Source organism: Natator depressus, chromosome 4 (assembly GCF_965152275.1).
Source record: "Natator depressus isolate rNatDep1 chromosome 4, rNatDep2.hap1, whole genome shotgun sequence".
Lineage (NCBI taxonomy): Eukaryota > Metazoa > Chordata > Testudines > Cheloniidae > Natator > Natator depressus.
This window is the reverse complement of record NC_134237.1, coordinates 39,032,294-39,053,336: the sequence shown is the minus strand read 5'-3', so window position 1 is coordinate 39,053,336 and position 21,043 is coordinate 39,032,294. Positions and strand designations below refer to the sequence as shown.

Genomic DNA, 21,043 nt, shown 5'->3' with positions numbered 1-21,043 from the left:
AAAATTACTTGAAAACTTGTCCTTAATAAAGGCCTGGGAAAAGGCAGGATATAGTTTTGAAAATTTCCCCTTAAATGATAAATATTCCAAAGCATAAATGGGAGTTAGGTGCCCAATTCCCATTTTGCCTTTAAAAATCTTCCTCTCAGTTACCAGAGTGAGAAAAAGCACACCTTTTAAAGAAAGGACAAGCTCTCAACTCCAAATATTGATGAAATTTCCAAATGGGCACATGCAAAAAAATGTGGTCTTAAATATTTAACTTTTCAATTCCTCCTCTCCAGAAAGTTGTTTTTATATTATATACAAACATACATACCCAAGCACACAGACACACAAAATTTTTATAGAGTGGTAGCTGTGTTAGTCTGTATCAGCAAAAACGAGGAGTCCGGTGGGTTTTAGCCCACGAAAGCTTATGCCCAAATAAATGTGTTGGTCTCTAAGGTGCCACAAGGACAACTCACTGTACTTACACAATTTCATGTTGTTGCCATTTTCTTCAAAGTTTTTTTAATTTTACCATGCAGTTAGAACTTTCCTTATGCACTAAAACTTAGTTTAATACCTTCAAGGCAGAAAAACATTACCATGTCAAAGTTAGATTGTCTGAAACAAGCAAATTGGTCAAATACAATCAAATGTGGTGTTACAGAGCCAGAATCACATTCCCACCCCCTGCCCCTGTGTAAGCCTTAATGGAAAAATAGCACTTCATTTTGATTTGAGCATCCTGAAAAAGATTTCAGTAATACATACTATTGATTCAGCTTCAAAGATGAATCTTGTAAAAGTACATGAACATCCAGCTACAAAGAGTAGAAGAGTTACTCTTCCTCCCTCTCTCCCACAATTGTCAATTGCTCAACAGACTAATAATCTAAAACTCTTTTCAGCGCTGTACAAGCTATAGAAGGAGAAAACAGCTCTGCCCCAAAGGACTTTTAACCAATACATGGGAAAATAATGGATCAGACAGAATCTGTGGACCAGATAACATCAAAACTCAAAGCAATTAAACTGGAAGTTTGCTTAATTTTTGTTTAAATATTACCACCTACTGTAATGTTCTTCTTTGGAAATCTTTAAAGAAAAAGTCTGTTTTGAAGAGAGATCTCAGTGAAGAGAAGAATGGTCTTATGTTGGGCTATAGACTGTTTTATTATGCACTTTTCAGATTTACATTATTAGATCTGTGCTTATGCTATGGTAAACAATGGATAGATTTACCAAGGCAGTTGCCACACAAAAACTTTGGTTAAACTCATCCTCAAAATACTACTTCTGGCAGAGATTTTCAACAAGGGTACTTGGCTTTGGAATTTGCTTCCTTCCTTATTTCAGAATATGGAAATTTTCAGGTCATGCTGTAAGACCCATCTGTTTACCTCTTGGGGAAGAAGGGGGTTGATTGTGCAGAGTGAACAATTAATGGGACCATAATCTGGGGAAATATTGCATATCATTTTCCTTGAATGAAATATGGGCCCAAGTGAATGTTCCATGTCACTTTTACATAAAACTATTCCAGAAAAACCATTAAAATAAGTATGGCTTAATTTTTGTCATTCTTGGCACAGGAGAAATGGATTTTATGATTTTTCATTCCAAAAGAGTTATATTTTGACAGATATTTACCATCACATCCACCTAGATACAAACAACTGAAAATATATCAAAGTGTTACAAGTTTAAACCCTAAAATGTTTGGGGGTTAACACAGCAGAGCCTTGCGCTGACCACTAACCACTGACCAGCTAAAATATTTTTTAAAAGCATAAAACCTGTTTACACTAGGCATAACACATTTTAACACAACCTATTTTCCTAGTCTAGACATGCATTTACTCATTAACATCTTGTTTGTATCAATATTAAAACTGAACGAGGAGTACTTGTGGCACCTTAGAGACTAACATTTATTTGAGCATAAGCTTTTGTGGGCTAAAACCCACTTCATCAGATGCATGCAGTGGAAAATACAGTAGGAAGATATATATACACACCTACACACACACCCCATGAAAAAATGGGTGTTGCCATACCCACTATAACACGAGTGATCAGTTAAGGTGAGTTATCAGCAGGAGAGAAAAAAACATTTTGTAGTGATAATCAGGATGGCCCATTTCCAACAGTTGACAAGAAGGTGTGAGTAACAGTAGGGGGAAAAATAAGCATGGGGAAACAGTTTTCCTTTGTGTAATGGGTCATAAAAGTAAAACTTTTGTCTGTCAGGGGTGTGAAAAAACACTTCCGACTGACAAAAGTTTTACCAATAAAAAGCACCGTTGTGGGCAGTGCTTTGTCAGCGGGAGACTCTTTCCCACCGACAAAGTTACCGCCCCTCATTGGGGGTGGTTTTATTTTGTTGGCAGGAGAGCTCTATATACATATAAAAAATAGTATAAGCAACTTGCCACTGAAATTCAGTTATTTATCTGCAGTATTTCTACTACCAAAAATAGTCATTGGCTAGGAAAGTAAGGACCATTTTAAGTGGCAGAGCTTGGTGCTTTAAAAAACAAACAAAAAAAAAAACAAAAAAAACACCCCACCATGGTTCAGAGGAAGAGAAAATTTAGATTCCCAGCAGGTAGAACCCACTACTCAAGGTCTTCAGTATTAGAGAGCCATGAAAATAAGCTGTTGAAGGTTTATATCATCTAATGTTAATTGTTTCAGTATATTACAGTTTGCAAAAAGTTTAACAGTGCTTAGGATTTGTTGAACTGGTGTGTTATAAGCTCTTTGAGGCACAGATTTATTTGGCACACTTTACCCACTGAACTGCAAGATGTACATCTAAAGTTCTATATAAATTAAATGTTTCATTCTAGATTACATGCAACAGTGCTTTCACACCATTCTCACCGATTTGTCCGTCAGCCTTCTCATAAATTCTACTCGCTACGGTACATATAAGGGCTGCAGAATTGGTCCAAGTCTCATATAAGAGTTAATGAGAGTTTTGAATGGTGAAAATGTTGGGCCATGGTGATTATACAGAATTCATAACTAGTCTAAGAGTTTGACTTTGCACTGGTTTCCTACACAACCTCCCCCACTCTCTAGGGCCCAATTTCAGCCTTTCCTAGTTTTCCACAACTGTTTCCTACAATAAAAGATGGAACGTTTCAGACAGTTAACTTTACCCACAATCCAGAAAACACCATATGGCACTAAAACAATTCACACTTGGTTAAGACTCTTATTTAGAGTATTTGTTAGCATTACCTGCAGGAAAGAGTTTCTTTAATACCCTTGATGTCCAGTGGGCTAGTTCCTTCAACAATAGGCGAATCCAGATTGGCAGATTCATTGCTGATATGATCACTACTTTCATATCCAGACTCAGTCCTTTGCATCTGCCAACTGTCAGCATGGATTTTTCTCTCTGTAAATCCTTTAATTTTCTCAGTATTTCCTTTTCCTTCTGAATCCAAGGAACTCCGACTTCCTGTCTCCTGTTTTGTTTCGTCTTCATAAATAGTCATTAACCCTTTCTGGGTTTGGTTCTCTTTTGGCCAATTGTTAAAGCTCTGCTCCTTTTCGTGTTTAGGTTTACTGCTTGGATTTGCCTTATGCTGTGGGCTATGCTGCTTCTTCTCAGTCTCACGGAAAATGCTGTCCACATTTAGTGTCTCTCGCATAGGTTTCCAACCTCTGTTTCTGCTTCTGCTGATACTTCCTTTGTCCCTAGAGTCTTGGCTGCTGTCTGTATCATAGCCAGTGGCACTGTCAGCTCTAGCCCTGCTCATCATCATTTTCTCCCCAGCAGGAAAAATGTCTCTTTTATTTGACCCTAAGACCTGGGCAGCAGGCCTGGGTTGGTTTGGTACTCTTTCATGGTTGTAAGGTCTTCTTCCCTGGCTACCATATAGGCGCTGATCAGTGTAGTGTGTAAATCCATTTCCAGCAGGAGGTGATCCGGACTTAAAATGAGAGCGGTCTTCCCCTATTAGATTTTGTAAAATGAAAGAAAGAGAGAAAGAGAGAGAGAAAAAGCTCTATTGAAGTTCTCCTTCAAGTACATTCTTTTCATAAAAATCTTCCCTGTCTGACGTTGTGCATCAGACAGCTATTTATTCCTGCTATGCCATCACAATTTAAAGAAAAAAAACAAACCACCTCAAATGGCACAAATTTTAAAAACATCTGTAAGAGCGGAGACTTTAATCTTGGGATTTTTTTTCCTTTAACTCAAGTAGCAAATTTAGCATATATCAATTTGTCTAGATTAAAAATGTTATTTTAGCCATTTGTTTCTAAAGTTTGATTTTTAAATGTACCTCTTTGTCTCCCAGAGTCTCTTCTTGGTCCTCTATCTGCAGCTTTTCTTAGGTAGGATGAAAAGTTTCTCATATCAACTGCCTTCTGGGCACACTCTTTGGAGATGTCCTTTAATTTGTCCTTCTGATCACTGTGCCCTAACTTAACTGCAAAAATATTCATTATTGCATCTTATCTAAATAGCCATGGCAAAAAGCATGTACAATTATGCTTACTATACCTTCACTTTCAAGTTAATGTTAATAGAATTACTTAAAAAAAAAAAAAAGACCACATAACCACCTTTTATCTACCTCAAATTTTAAAAATCCCAAACAGTCTGCACATAGCAAAATCCATTAAGGTTAATATAATAATATATAATACTTACCTTAAAGGGATCCTTACAAATATAAAAAGTTATAAATTTGACAAAATATGTACACTAACTGTGCTTCATGTAATCAAGATTTAATTTTAGCTATTGAACATACAGTAACTCCTCACTTAAAGTCGTCCTGATTAACGTCGTTTCGTTGTTACTTTGGTGATCAGAGAACATGCTTGTTTAAAGTTGTGCAACGCTCCCTTATACTGTCGTTTGGCAGCCACTTGCTTTGTCCACTGCTTGCAGGAAGAGAAGCCCGTTGGAGCTAGCTGGTGGGGGCTTGGAACCAGGGTGGACCAGCAGCCCCCTATCAGCTCCCTTAAGTTCCCTGTGCGGCAGCCACCCAGCAGGCTATCAATTGCCAGCGGTTCAGCTGTCCCTCCCCCGACTGCCATGTGCTGCTCCTGCCCTCTGCCTTGGAGCTGCTCCCCGGAGCCGCCTCCTTGCTGTGCAGGGGGGGAAGGTGGGGGCTAATGTCAGGGTGTCCCTGTCCCCCCTGCGCCACGTTTACCCCATTTCCATAGAGCGGGGTGGGGGGGGTGAGAAGATACGACAGGGCTCAGGACGGTGGTAGCTTCCCGGCAACAGCGTCTGTCTCAACTTGCTGATCTATTTAGCGTGGGGTCAGTATACTTAAAGGGGCAATGCACATCCATCTCGCTCTCTCACACACACACACACACACACACACAGAGTGTGTGTGTCTCTGTCTTTGTCTACCATGCTGCCTCCCCTCCCTCCATTCATGCTGCCTTGTAGAGTGTGAGGCTTCCTTAACAACGAGTTAACCCTTGAGGGCTCAGCTGATTGCTAGTTCATCATTTAGCAGTAAGGCATTCCCTGGGAAATATCCCACCCTCTCTGACTTCACCACCTCAACCAAGCTCCAGAATCATCATTGCTGTGTACCAGTATTAAATATAGTTTGTTTAAAACTTTATATACATATACACATACACACAGAGTATAATATAGCCTTTGTCTGGTGAAAAAAATTTCCCTGGAACCTAACCCCGTCTATTTACATTAATTCTTATGGGGAAATTGGATTTGCTTAACATCGTTTTGCTTTAAGTTGCATTTTTCAGGAATATAACTACAACGTTAAGCGAGAAGTTACTGTATTTGATCTGAATGAAAATCAACCTTTAGGGCTCATACTAAAACAAAGCAGAGAGTTAATACTTATTACTGCATCAAAAGCAAAGCTTTGTTTTTGAGAATATAGTAGAGTTTCAAGTAAATAATCTGTAATCTGTTTTATTTAAATTGATATTTCCTAGTCAGTGAGCAGTGTCCAATTTTGGGTCACCCTGGGTTCCAAGTGAGTTAATAGCAAGTTGAACGTCTTAAAAATTTACAATGAAAGAAAAAAGTACTTTAGCCATCAAGTCTGGTTTCAAATTGTAAGAAAAAAGTAATTTTAGCTAACATCTAGACACTGGGAGACAGGTGGGGTAATTAACAGAGAAAAGAAATAAATCTCTTAATTAAGCAGAACCAGTTTCTTTTGGTTAGGTCCTTCATTCCTTCTCTCTTACTGGTCTTTAAGGTGTAAAGCACATTGGCAACCCAACGAAGGGGGGCGGGGGTGTGGAAGTGAGGGCAAGCTGTGCCTTTCCTGCATCAGCATCACTCAACTGTGATATCCTGATAGGAGTATTTTGTAGTTTGTCAACTTGAAAATCTGATTTACACAAAAATGGACTGATGTTTCAACAAATATAGTAGAAACCCACCATAAAAAGGAAGTGATTACTGCCACTTATGCTTTCCAAACATATGACAAGGAAAGATCAAATAAAAAGCAAAGAATTACATTAAATGACTACAGCCCAATATTATTACAATAGTGGATTTTTATTGGGGCAGGAGGGCAGTGGAGACTTATGTGTCTGTATAGTCATATAGTGGCTAAGTTCAAATATAGTTTTTCACGCCATTTAATCATTCTCCATGGTAGGTGGACTGAAAGTTCAGTATCAATGATGTAACTATTTCAGAACAAGCTTTGCAGCTTAAGAAAATGGATCTAAAGTAACAGTGCTGTGAAAAAAGTTAGGAAACTACATATTTAAGAAGGTACTTACCTGGCCCCCTACCACCACTTGCTTGAATAGGGCTTCTACTGAATGCTGAATTGTCTGTCTGAAATTTTTTAATGCCCTTCTGACTAGCACATTCTCCAAATCCATTCTCTTTTGTGAGATCTGACTTTGGAATGGATGACTTCTCAAATCCTATAACATTAAACATCATTAATCTTCAGAAATGAAATTCTTGCTCATTTAGATCTTCACCACATTTATTTTTAATTCCAAGAATTAGGAAGTATAGTTTTGGATTACTTTAAGTTTTACTTAATAGTTTACTTAATAGTTTGTGGCATACAAGAAGATTTTTGTAATATTTTACATATTATGCAATTTGCCAAAATAAATATGGGGATGGCATTCAATTCTGATTTTCTTCCTTGAGATGGTCACCATCAGGCAACAGTGCACAAAGTGAATGGGAACAGGCCAAATCCAATTTTCCTTTCGTCATCACTTTCAAATTTTATAACACAGATAGGACCACTAGAAAACAACAGCCAAACACTACAGAGTCGAAGGGCTAGATTCTGACCAGGCACAGAGACTACGCTGCCCTTCCATAATGAATCCCTAAATAAGATGTTTCCTGCAACCTCAAGGCTTCAAGGTTCTGAACTGTTATCACTTGCTCACAGTTTTTCCTCAAAACATTTTTTTCAGTTTTATATTATTTTGGGGGTATCAAAAAAAAACCAATACAAATATACTGTCACCTATCTACTCTCATGCAGACAAAACATGCCATGACTACATATTAAATACTATTTACCAAATAAATACAATTAGTTATACTATTTAGTCACAAACAAAACAACCCCACACAATAGAAAAATCAAAGTTCTCTCTTTCTTGGTTAAGTGAGATCACTTGGTCAACATAAGACCATAACAGCAGCCATACTGGGTCAGACCAATGGCCATCTAGACCAGTATCCTGTCTTCCGACAGTGGCCAATGCCAGGTGCTTCAGAAGGAATGAACAGAACAGGTAATCATCAAGTGATCCATCCCCTGTCGCCCATTCCCAGCTTCTGCCATACAAAGGCTAGGGACACTTCAGAGCGTGGTTTTACATCCCTGCCCATCCTGGCTAATAGCCATTGATGGACCTATCCTCCATGAGGTTATCTAGTTCTTTTTTAAACCCCATTATAATCTTGGCCTTCACAACATCCTCCAGCAAAGAGTTCTGCAGGTTGACTGTACCAACTTAGAGAAGTAAGATTTACTATATTCTTCCACTGTGTAACTTTAGTTTTTTAGCCATGTGAATTTTTACAGTTAAAGAACGTTTCTAGTTAGGAATCCTTTAACTGTGTCTCAATCCACATTTTTACATTTGCAACAAAACATTATTTTTGATAGTTCTAATGTTAAGTATACACACACCAAATGCTATCAGGACATTTAGATAATTATTGATAAAGGCACTTAAGATCAGGACAGCTAATCAATTACCCCCCAGATATTGGTCATATTCTATTAAAAATGGTATTAGTCAAAACTTTTATTACCCAAGTCATCTCCATGTCCTGCAGCTGCTTTGTAATGAGACCAGTGAATGATATGCTTAGGAGCATCTTCCGTCGATACAGCTGTACCATCTGGGTTAGCATAAAATAGCAGCAATGGCTGAAAGTGACATCGAATGCACTTGGAGACCACATCTTTCCATTTTGTTCCAACCTAATAAGAAAATGCCCATATTTTTGCAAATATAAAACTAACTGGTACTTAAACCCAAATTTCAGCATACCTTTATAAACCAAAGACATTTTACATGAATTGAATGTCTGATCCTGAAAACACAGAACAACTGCAGCTGTACTATTCATTTTAAATTTATGCAAGTTAGGGCAGAAAAGCAAACATTTGCATATGAGTCAGCATAACATCAACACATTACAGATACCAGCCAGAGTTTATCATATTCATTACTTATTAAACCTATATTTTTAAGAAAAATCGCACTAACATCTACTATCCAATTATTGCACATTTTAAGAACAGTGAAGTTGTGCATTTTTTTTTTTTTTTTAAAAATACTTAAAACTGACTTGTCAAACTACTTTTCATGAAAATGAGGACATTTGTTTGAATTTTAAGTCTGGTGTCAAAAGAATAAGTTATGTTTTAATGCAGAAAAAATATTTGGGGCACAACGTACCATTAAAAAAATAAAGGTCATTAAATCTAGCAGCAATAATACAAAGCCTACCTCTTTCACATTTGCATCATCGAACAGCACCCACTTGCAACTCTTGGTATGAAAGGCAAAGGCACAGTAATGTCGACTCGTGTAGCAAATCATACCCACAAGAAAAAGTTCACTATTTTTGGCCTGTTCATCTGTAACCCTATAGAACAGCTGTAAAAATGATTATGTATAGATTAAAGAAAAAGCATGTCTGAGATTGTAAAGTTAGATTAAGTCAAGGCTGCATGCATGTCTTCTTGTGTGTCTATAAGCATTATGACAGGAGTTACATGAGCATGTAATTTCTAAAGTATCCCTGCCTCATTCTGTGTACAAGATGACTGATGCTCAGAGAACTAATCCATTGTGTGATGAAGGACATGTATGTTTTTAGGACTTTTGCTTCATTTACTGCAGAAATGTGAAGGTATACAGTGAATGAGGTGAGGACTGCAGGAAAAGAAAGGATGGTCTCATGGTTAAGGCAGTTGAATGTCACCATAGAGAACTGATACTTTGGAATCACTTAAACCAAGTTTTCCACAAGTGGCCACTCACTAGGTGTTCATTTTCTGGGTACTCAATGTCTATTAGACCTGTGCCTTGAACATGTAAAACACTATAAAAATGCCATGAAGTCTGAAAATCAGGCCCTAGCCATCTCAAGTTAGCAGACACTTGACAATTTTGCCATTACTCTCGATGCTTCAGTTCCCCAACCGTAAAATGGTGTTATCATCACTTTACCACAGATGTGTTGTGAAGATTAATATTAGTTCACACAAAATATACTCCCTGATCTATTTTTTAAATGTTAATTGTAATTCCAAAGTTAGGTATATATCAACTTATTTTAAGAGGAAAAAAAGATATGAGGAAAGGCATGAGCATGATGCATCAGCTGTTAGGACTGAAATTTTAAAAATAAGATAGATTAGTTTTAATTCAGATACCCCAGGAAGATAAAGTTGTGTTGCCAGATTCCGCATGACATCTTCTGTCAGGTCAGAATGTTCCGAATCCCAGACTAAACCGATTGTCACAATCTCAGGGCAGTTCATGAGAACACGACGGATTTTTATTTTTTGACCGCAGTTACTCTAGAAGAAAAAAAAGTGACACACAAAAGAGTGAACATGCCAACAACTTAGAAAATGAGAACGTTATTGGATGACCAGAGTAAAAATAAAGAAGTTCCACACTTCCTTCCTAGCCTCAAGTTTAAATTTATTACCTCTAAATTGTCAGTAGTAACCATGAAGACATGTAATCTCATACTGTTATAAAATATTGGACACACATCCTGATCATGTCATCTTCAACGTTAGCTAGGTTTCATTCCCCCCAACCGCTTATGGCAAACTTATGAGATGGAGGACACTGACTTTATTATTATTTTCTTCTCTTTGATCACTGTTTAGTATTTTTCTGGAATATTTCTCTATGGCCCTGAAACAAAACAGTACTAGAACACAGCGGCAGACAATTATATGAGAGACAGAGACAGAGTGAGAGGAAGGCAGGCACAAGCAAGAAAGAGGAGACTTGAGATGAACCAAATGGAAGACAGTCTGTTTTATCAAGCCATATCACTACCAAAAAAACAGCCTAAAGGAAACTGCATTTAGTCAGCATTTATCATTCAGGTTCATCAAGTACAGCCACGTAAGTGGTCTGTTAGTAAGTGAAGAGTTTCAACTAACAAAACATGGACTTAAGTACCTCATTTTCACAATGGCCATTTGTGTGTCAACAACTTTCTATGTGCAAACCCTCATACACAGATGATAGCTGCATGCATAGGTAAGTACTGAAACTGTCGCTCAAAGAGTAGATGCAAGCGTTTGCATGTTTAAAGTTGAGCTGCACTCAAATGCAGTCCAAAATATTACTGAATCTGAATCCTAGGAAATTATTTCCTGTGTCTAAACCACAGAAATGTAAGAATTGTTTATTCTGTCTACTTACAGGGCACTTCCTGAAGTCATCAGTAGTATTTGCTGCCTGTAGCAATTCTGCAAACATTTCTGGCTTGAGACGCTCATGCCTTTCCATCATTCTGTCAACTTCATTGCTGTAAACATGAAATAAAAACATATTTCATTAGAAATCATTCACCTTAATAGTAAACAGATTTAAACTACCTCAGTAATGCTTCAAAAATTTAGTGTGGCAATGTATACCTAAGAATTAATGCAAGATTGACCTTTTCTTAATGATATTTGCCAATATTTTTTCTTTAGTGAATTTATTTCTCCTGAAATTGTAGATTAATCAGCCCCGAAGTCCTCTGTCAAGATAGGAGGATTATAATGTGGACTGCAGACAAGCACGTTTCCCTACAATTGCACTGCAGTGTGTCTTAAACCTGACCTGATTATGTTTCAAGTGAGAGGGTAGTCCACTAGGAACTATGCCATAAAATTAGTTGATCTTAGTAAAGAGTCTGCTGAACAGCAGAATTTTTGTATGGAATAAGTTAACTTTAATCTCTTACTGAAATAATCAGCTTGAAAAAGTTTACAATTGATGGAAGCAAAAGGTGACGCATTAGAGGTTAACTCTAATGTATAGTAATTGTTTTCAACCATAGGAACAGAAACACTTGGTCAGACCAAATGTCATCTGACAGTGGCCAATGCCAGGTGCTTCAGAGGGAATAAACAGAACAGGTACTCATCAAGTGATCCATACCCTGTCGCCCATTCCCAGCTTCTGGCAAACAGAGGCTAGGGACACCATCCCTGCCCATCCTGGCTAATAAATTCATGGAGGATAGGTCCACCAATGGCTTATCTAGTTCTTTTTTGAACCCTGTTATAATCTTGGCCTTCACAACATCCTCTGGCAAGGAGTTCCACAGATTGACTGTGTTGTGTGAAAAAATACTTCCTTTTGTTTGTTTTAAACTGCTGCCTATTAATTTCATTTGGTGACCCCTAGTTTGTTTTATGGAGGAGTAAATAACACTTCCTTATTTACTTTTTCCACACTGGTCATGATTTTATAGACCTCTATCATATCTATCCAAGCTGAAATGTCCCAGTCTTATTAATCTCTCCTCATATGGCAGCCATTCCATACCCCTAATAATTTTTGTTGCCCTTTTCCTAACCTTTTCCAATTCCAACATATCTGAGATGGGGCGACCATATCTGCAATCAATATTAAAGATGAATTTATATAGAATTTATATAGAGGCAATATATTTTCTGTCTTATTATCTATCCCTTTCTTAATGACTCCCAACATTCTGTGTTAGCTTTTTTGATTGCCACTGTGGGGACACCACTATTTACCTCTCTCCATTCTGAAAACTGACCATTTATTTCTAACCCTTTGTTTCCTATCTTTTAACCAGTGACCAATCCATAAGAGGACCTTCCCTCTTATCCCATGACTGCTTACTTTGCTTAAGAGCCTTTGGTCAGGGACCTTGTCAAAGGCTTTCTGAAAATCTAAATACACTATATCCACTGGGTCCCCCTTGTCCACATGCTTGTTGGCCCCCCCTCAAAGAATTCTAGTAGATTGGCGAGGCATGAGTTCCCTTTACAAAAACCATGTTGACTCTTCCCCCAACAAATTATGTTCATCTATGTGTCTGACAATTTTGTTCTTTATTATAGTTTCAATCATTTGCCTGGTACTTAAGTCAGGCTTACTGGCCTGTAATTGCTGGGGTCACCTCTGGAGCCCATTATAAAAATTGGTGTCACGTAAGCTATCCTCCAGTCATTTGGTACAGAAGCTGATTTAAATGATAGGCTACAAACTACAGTTAGTAGTCCTGCAATTTCACATTTGAGTTCCTTCAGATCTCTTGAGTGCATACCATCTGGTCCTTGTGACTCATTACTGTTTAGTTTATCAATTTGTTCCAAAATCTCATCTAATGACACCTCAATCTGGGACAGTTCCTCAGATGTGTCACCTAAAAAGAATGGCTCAGGTTTGTGACTCTCCCTCACATCCTCAACCGTGAAGACCGATGGAAAGAATTCATTTACTTTCTCTGCAACGCCCCTATCGTCCTTGAGTACTCTTTTGATCATCCAGTGGCCCCACTGGTTGTTTAGCAGGCTTCCTGCTTCTGATGTACTCAAAAAAATGTTTTGTTATTACTTTGAGTCTTTGGCTACCTGTTCTTCAAATTCTTTTTTGGCCTTCCTAGTTATAGTTTTACTCTTCATTTGTCAGAGAGAGTTTATGCTTCTTTCTATTTTCCTCACTAGGATTTAAACTTCCACTTTTTGAAGGATGCCTTCAAAACCCATGAAAGGAAGATAATATCCATCAGGCAGGGAGTTTGCCCATCAGTTTTCATCTCACTTCCATACAAGAGTTCCCAGTACACCAAGAGAACATTTTAAAAAAATATTATGTGCCCTTCTCTATGCTGTTTTATGGATATATAAAGAAGGCCTGAAGAGTTTATTTCCAGTGTTTGTGGAGGGATTTCTTATATTATAAAAACCTCCACACGACCCTCTCTATTTAAAAATCAAACAGCTCCACTTTTAGGTAACGCACAAAGTTCACAAAACACACAGACACACTGGAGACACTCCTGCAAAACCAGAGGAGACCGGACATGATGACATTAGATTAAAAAAGATTTAAAAAAGCTCTCATACCTCAAGGAAAAGCAACAACAAAAATTAAGAATCCTTTGCATGTCACCGTTAACTATTTTAGGAATATTCAAAGAGTTTTTCTAATAAGAGAAAATTTAAGACAAGCATTTGAATTGGCATGCAAACCATAAAAAAAAAAATCACAATTTAATTTAAGATTCCACCATCTTTCTTGTCACCTGGGCTCATGACCTTGTCATTTTTCACTCTTTTCTTTCACACTACTAAATCCTGTTATTTTTCCAATCTATAACTTCTCAAAAATCCATCATTTCCTCTCCATTATCACAACTTAAACCTTGTCTGGTCACTGCTCATCTCACTCTTCAACTACTGAAACATATTTCTCTCATGCCACCTTCCTGCCTTTTACCCCAGCGTATATCCATATTACTGCCAGTAGTAGACCAGCTTGTCTGTTGTTCCAAGAAATATACAGAAGTGTTTCTACAAATATAAATAAGGAATCTGAAAAAGATACAGTAGTGGGCAGTAGGGGAGAGGGATTTTTTGCATTACTACTCGTATTTTAGTGACCATAAATTTTCCATCCTTCTCAGAATGCTAGCTCCAGTAGGTGTTTGATCCTCCTGCAGCAGTCAATGACACAGGTGAAATAAGCACTGCATGAAGTATTTTTTTATTACTTCAAATTAAAGAGCAGTCAATTTAGAGCACTTCCTTGTTCAGTGACAGGTTAAACAGAAGGGAAAGCTAGTTTTGTACCATATCCTTGATTCTGAATACCTCAATCAAGTCCTCTCCACCCTCTTATTTACTATCTAAATTTTATTTTTTGGATCATTTATCATATGTCAATTTCAGCAAAGAAAAAACATACAAAATATTAACATTTATAGGACTAATTTGCATGGGATTTTGCATTTTGCGGGGGAGGGAGGAGTTGGACAGGGGAATGTGGAGAAAAGGAACTTACCACAGGGCTGTTGTAGAAATGTAGCGCACAAATTCTGTAAAAGGCAAGGGATCTGATGATGCCCCACAACTTCGGCATACACACTACAAGTAAACAGGATGTTTTTACTTTCACAAATTCATAAAATTGGAAATAAAACAGATAAAGTTGTAACACAAAGATCTTACCTGTTCATATAGTGTCATAGCAAACTTCTGATGAGTGATGCAGGATTTAGAAGTGCACATGTCTGTTTCACAGCTTGGCACGATGTGGAAATGAATTCTCTCAAGTATATTTTCCTAAATGAAATGATGACATTGTAAATAGCTGGATTTTTATCTCTTATCAATTCACTTTCTGTGAACATTACCAGTAGTGTGTTATTCCGGCCACCGCTCCTGTTAGCTCCAGCAAATTTACCTCCTAACCGTTGGCAGGCAATTTGCATTGATCACTATCCTGGTTCATGACAGCCTATACCCAGTCAAAGTTTCTAGCATTAAGAAAACAGAACTGCAAAATAAAATTAGTGTTACCTGAGTGGCCTTCCAAACTTCGGTCTCCTTTGTAAAAAGTCAATTTATAGGCTGGGACCAAAGTTCTCCTTTCTGCAAGAAGTACCTTAAGGGTATGCCTACACTGCAACATAAGCCCGGGCTCAGACTCAGGCTTTAGCCCAAACCTCCATTCCATCTACACACAAATTGCTCAGACTCAGCTCAAGAGTCCTAGGGCCCTGCAGAGGTGGTAGGTCTGAGCCAGAGTCAAGCCAGGATCCAGGATTCGAACTCTATTGCTATGCAGTGTAGATGAAGCCCACCAAAAGTATCCCACAACCATAGAAATGTAGGACTGGAAGGGACCTTGAGAAATCATCAAGTCAGCTGTGACAAGGACGAAGTAAACCTAGACCACCCTGACTGGTGTTTGTCCAACTTGTTTTTAAAAGCCTCGAACAATGGGGACTCCATCTCCATCCCTGGAAGCCTATTCCAGAGCTTAATTACCCTTATACTGTAGTTAGAAAACTTTTCCTAACAGCTAATCTAAATCTCCCTTGCTGCAGATTAAGCCTATGACTTCTTGTCCTACCTTCAGTGGACATGGAAAACAACTGATCACCATCCTCTTTCTAATCCCTTGGGCCAACTGCCTTTGTCTTCTCTATCCCAAGAATTTCCAATTGACTCCAGAGAAATGAAAGCAACCCCCCACTAGTGTAGTTCACCAGTTTGGTGAGTCTGCGTTTAAACCATTGTCACCTACACCTGTGAGCAGAGTAAAAGAGGGAAAAAATATGATGTGAGGCCACTCTGACCCCACTACACACTTCTCCAGGTCTCTGCCTCAGTTCCAGCTCCTCCTATGCTGGACGAGGCCATGCATTCAAAGGGACGGGGTCATGTTTCTTGGGGTTTCCCTGGCTTCTCACGGCAGGGTGAAGGTCCCACACAGCAGGTAACAAATACCTCAACCACAGATGTTTTTAATACCAGGTATGCCTTGATGAAAAGTGTTGTTGCTTCATAGTGATGCTCTCTTCCAGTAAGGAGCAGCAGCTAATCAGCTGTAAAGTATCTAGAACAGAGATGGGCAAACAACGGTCCAAGGGCCACATCCGGCCCATGGGACTGTCCTGCCTGGCCCTTGAGCTCCCGGCCAGGGAGGCTAGCCGCCGGTTCCTCCCCTGCTGTCCCCCTCCCCCACAGCCACGCCGCCGTGCGATCAGCGCAGCTTGCGCCCTCCCACCCACCTCCCAGGCCTTCCAATAAGCCAGTACTGCTGCTGTGAGCAGCATGGTAAAGTGGCGGGGAGCGGGGGGTAAATAAGGGGCAGGAGGTCCCAGGGGGAGTCAGGGGACGGGGAGCAGGGGGCAGTTGGATGGGTGGTCGGGGGGGGGGGGTTAGGATGGGGCAGGACAGTCGGGACAGGGAGCAGGGGGGTTGGATTGGTCAGGGGCGGTCAGGGTATGGGGAACGGGGGGGTTGGATAGGCGTGGGAGTCCCGGGGGGCCTGTCAGGGGGTGGAGGTGTGGACAGGGGTCGGGGTAGTCAGGGGACGGGGGGAGGGGTTGGATGGGTCGCGGGTTCTGAGGGGGCGCAGTCAGCGGGCGGGAAGTGGGAGACGGCGGACAGGGGTGGGGGCCAGGCTGCAGAGGCCCTCCATACAGTTTCACAGTTTGGCCCTTGGGCCAAAAAGTTTGCCCACCCCGATCTAGAAACTGAGGATACACCACAAACTGCAGCAAGAAGGGTCAGTGCTAGGTCAGCACAAGTTGTCGAACAGCTAGGGGGTGGAGCTAATCAAGCTAGAAGAACCAAGAGGAACAGTGACCCAGTTGCAGACTGGGAGTGCTCCTTGCAGAAAATTAATCTAATTATAGTAGGCTATAACATGAATCAAAATGAAATACTATTAAGCTTGATATCAATCTTGTTAATCGATACAAACAGCACCTCAGTAACCAATTACTGTAATTAGTTACTAGATCACTTCCATGCAATCAGGTATCAAATCAGTGCATTACAAACAAGAAAGTTTTTCTATGCAATCTTTTCGTTGCTTTTCAGAGTACGAGAAACAGGGCCAAGTCCTCAGAATTCAATGGAGATGTGCCAATTTACACCAGTAAAGAACTTGGCTCACGTTGTTTCAAAATGTCTTGTACCATCAGTTTCATTATGAAATATGAAGGAGAGTAGTAATAAATGAAGCAAGCAGTAATTTTTTTATAAAGCTGCTCTGAAAATCTTAAGTAAACATTCCGTCTGTCCCAATATGGTTAACAGTCATGTAGCACTACATGGACACAAGGTGATTTATTTTCACTAAGGAGCTTACAATCTAGATCAATTTACAAAAAAAGGAGAGAAAGTGTGTCAGCCATCCCAAATTTGTGCATGGAAAACAAGAGTTGAAATACAATAAAGATACAAGTCATTCATTGAGTCTACAAGCCATTAGAAACAATTTGAAGCTACTGGTACAATAGTGTGCCCCATCAGGGATGACAGGATCTGTATGAAAACTTAAGACTATCTCTACATCAACATTTTTTCAGGGATCTCCCACCAATGCAATGAGCAACTTTAGATGACAGCATGGTAAAAAAAGTTTATCTTTGTCTACATTAGCATTCCCACCACTGGTTCTAGTACCACTCTGGTGCTAAACAATAGGAGGATTTCAGATAAATGCTCATGTAGGCAAATCTTAAGACAGATATATAACCTCATACCTCAAATCTATGATCAGCAAGCACCATTTCATGTTATGTAATATTTGAAGTAATTACCTTTTGTGGACAACCCTCACATTAAATGAGCTAAACACCAGGCAACTGACTAGTCTACATGGCCAGTGAAATATTTCTTAGATGTGTGAGCTATGTTTTAGTACATGAAATACAAACAGAAATGGCTATGTCACACTTATTTAATCTAATGAAAATGTGAGTTTCTTTCACTGTGTTAAGCACATCTCATTGATCAAGAGTATACTGTATTTCATTACATTAAAATGGCAACTCAGTTGGGTAATCTGAAGAGCAGAGTTCAAGTCTTAGAACTGCTGACTGGGTTCAATGCTCTTTCTGTACTGAACAGCTTATTTTGAAAATTTTTGTACAAGATGGTACTTTCAACTGGAGAGGAGAAAAATCACTGGTAAATGCATAATATCCACTTGGTAAAAAATAATCAAACACTGTGTTGTACAAGGGCCTTAATAAACAAATACAATAAATCCTTCAGGACCTATTCCACTACTCTGCAAGAGTAAACTGTCAGAGTTTAATGCAAGGAGCCAATTTGGCAACGTACCAAAACAACACACAAAAAAACCCCAAGAAAAAAAACTCTTAACAAGAAACAAATTAACACCATTGTAAATACTCACAAAGCATTCCGCTGCATCATCCATTAAGCCAAGCTGAAAACGCTGTTCATCTTTAAAGCTTTCAGCCAAGGCATGCCTCATATTATCTGATGGTAGTGCCTTTTCTCGACTGTGTTGAAACTGTGCAAATATTGTCTGGAAGTAAGTGAAATGATTGATAACTTCACTGACATTTCTTTTTCATATTATATCAGAACAGGCCAACAATTCATAAATAAATGTTACTGCTGAAAGGAAATTATGCCACTGCATTTAATACAAAATTCTGTTTAAGTAAAAAAATCCCATTAGCTTTCTTTACCTATCCAATATTAAATGGATATAAAAACATACAATGTAGTAACTGTACGTTTTGAAATTGATCGATCGTTTCCTTCCGAATCAATCTCATTTCTGTGTTTTTGCTGAGATGTGATCTATTATACACTTTAAGCTGAGCCATATCATTATAGAGCAGGCAAGCAGATTTTACACTTGGCCTATTAAAATCATAAAAATGTATAGAACTGTGATTAATACTTATTCACAGCTTTTATACTGTCCATATTTATAAGCTTACTTTATATCTTAGTCACTAAAATAGTTAGCAAGCCATGTGTTATCTATCAGTTTAGCTTTACAGCTGGTGTGCATTCCACATGGATGAAATGTTAGAGTAACCTGAGCATTATTTAAAGAATGACTGATTTTGTAAAAATAATGTAAATAGGTAGATTATAAAGATACACCTCTCTCTAAAATGGTAAAGAAATATGCAAAATACTTGTTTAGAAATTACACACTTCCCCCGTTAGGGATGGCTACGATCAGCACCCCATTTGTTTTGTTTTTTTAACGAGAAGTGTGTATAGGGATACTGAAAAATACTATAACTATGTCAGTTAACTGCAGAACCAGTGAAGGTTATAAGAAGCTGGGTCAGCTGACGCTAGAGTTAAGTATATTGTGGGTGCGTGCTTGAAATAACTATGGAACAGACTTACTGAAGGTTACATAAAGACTAAATAACTTTAGCCCAGCAGAGGTATTTGTATGCACTGATCTAGTTATTCAAAGCTAAAAAATTGAGGGGACATGAAGTTAAGCAGTTAAAATAATTTGAGACATTAAACAACAGGCAAAAACTAAGGTGGTAGGTGAAGTCCATTCCCAGGAATTAGTTTTAGGTTTCAAATTCTTAGTCTTATAAGGAAAGTCATATCAACTCTAAATTCTCCACTTCTTTGGAGTCCACAAGTGACTATGGGTGCTCTGTCCAACAGATCTTCAGATACAACAGTTAAGCTAGTCTCGGATGTTCATGAAACAAGGTGATGCTACAAACCATATTCCAGTTAATATCAAAATGGCAGTACAATATCTAACTTCTCCCCTGCCCCCCCAAAACACCAGTTACGATGTTATTACTTTGATAAAAATTACAAGCAAGGCCTCCAGAAAATGGAGGTTAACATTTATAAAATCAAACATTCAGTTCACTTTGATTTGTAAATATTTATCATGTGCCACCTCTCTGCTCTGCCCGCTGGTTCAGTTTTTGGATCCATCAGAGTATTAAACTTAAGAATCTTGAGATCCTGTATGAGAACAGGATTTTTTAATAATTTAAATGCCTTGCCACCTCCAAGAAACACAAGTAGTAGGCAGGGCTGTATAGATAGTCACACTCATGAACCAAAACAAAGATTTTTAGGTCCACCTTCAAGCCTACAAGCCTTTACAAAAGAACCGTTGAATAAATTCTGAACAGAAGAAATACAGAAAACCTTTGGGGATTTCTCCCCAAACCCCAACATGTAGGACAAAGTGTGTTCTTCCTATTCTCTTATTTTTACCCCTCCCATTTTGTTTTATTTTAATCACCCTCTATACCTCGAAATCCAAATCTTCTCGTCTGATTTCCTTTCAACTCCCTTTCATTCAGTCTTCACTTGCACCATTCTAGTCCAGTTGTGCTGCACAGCATGTAATACTACTTGTTCAGAGGCACTTTGAAACCCACACAGCCCAAAGGAAATGCAGCTGACAACCAAGCTGTTCTGCTCCTTATCTGTGTGCTGTACACACACCTCGGACCACAAATTTCAGGCAGTACAACAGATAGATGTACTCCCAAAAAGCAGGGCTGTACTTACATACAAAGTAAATGTACCACAGGCAGAAAAGTATCTCTTCATTGAACGTATTTTTCCCCATATTCCATGTTGTATCAGCTACTCTTAAGTTCTGCATATCACTACCCATTCCACATGATCATATTAGAATCTCAAAGATGTGTTTACTGTGGAATTTCAGTTAGCCAAGAACACACAAAGGAACAAAAATCCACGCAAAGCGTGTGAGGTTTCCCCTTACCCCCTTAATCTTACTTATTTGACTATTTCACATTTACAGATATTTCCCCCAATGTTAAACATAGGCAATCAAATACTACAATAAAGAAGGCAGCATAAAAACATGGACTAGAACAGAACATTTGTTTATGAACTTCAAGGAAATTCTGATGCAGTTTTAGATGTAAATGCGTCAGACAACAGTTGAAATATGCAGATTTGATGCCGATATACAAACATGTAGCACTTACGAGCTTTATTTTAATTATCCAGTAACTATAACAACTGCTCACTGCTTTCAAATG

At 38.7% G+C, this 21,043-nt stretch overlaps 1 protein-coding gene across 1 annotated transcript in view; it reads right to left on the bottom strand.

The window, feature by feature from the left end:
- USP53 (ubiquitin specific peptidase 53) overlaps positions 1-21,043 on the bottom strand; it is a 62,898-nt gene that overhangs the window by 18,732 nt on the left and 23,123 nt on the right. The window contains exons 4-13 of the mRNA XM_074950795.1: positions 18,406-18,540; positions 14,694-14,807; positions 14,527-14,609; positions 10,921-11,026; positions 9,906-10,052; positions 8,974-9,123; positions 8,270-8,441; positions 6,751-6,900; positions 4,293-4,439; positions 3,238-3,958 (exon numbers count right to left, since the gene is read on the bottom strand). Of these exons, the coding sequence (XP_074806896.1) occupies positions 3,238-3,958; positions 4,293-4,439; positions 6,751-6,900; positions 8,270-8,441; positions 8,974-9,123; positions 9,906-10,052; positions 10,921-11,026; positions 14,527-14,609; positions 14,694-14,807; positions 18,406-18,540 (1,925 nt within the window). The remainder of the gene's footprint in view (positions 1-3,237; positions 3,959-4,292; positions 4,440-6,750; positions 6,901-8,269; positions 8,442-8,973; positions 9,124-9,905; positions 10,053-10,920; positions 11,027-14,526; positions 14,610-14,693; positions 14,808-18,405; positions 18,541-21,043) is intronic.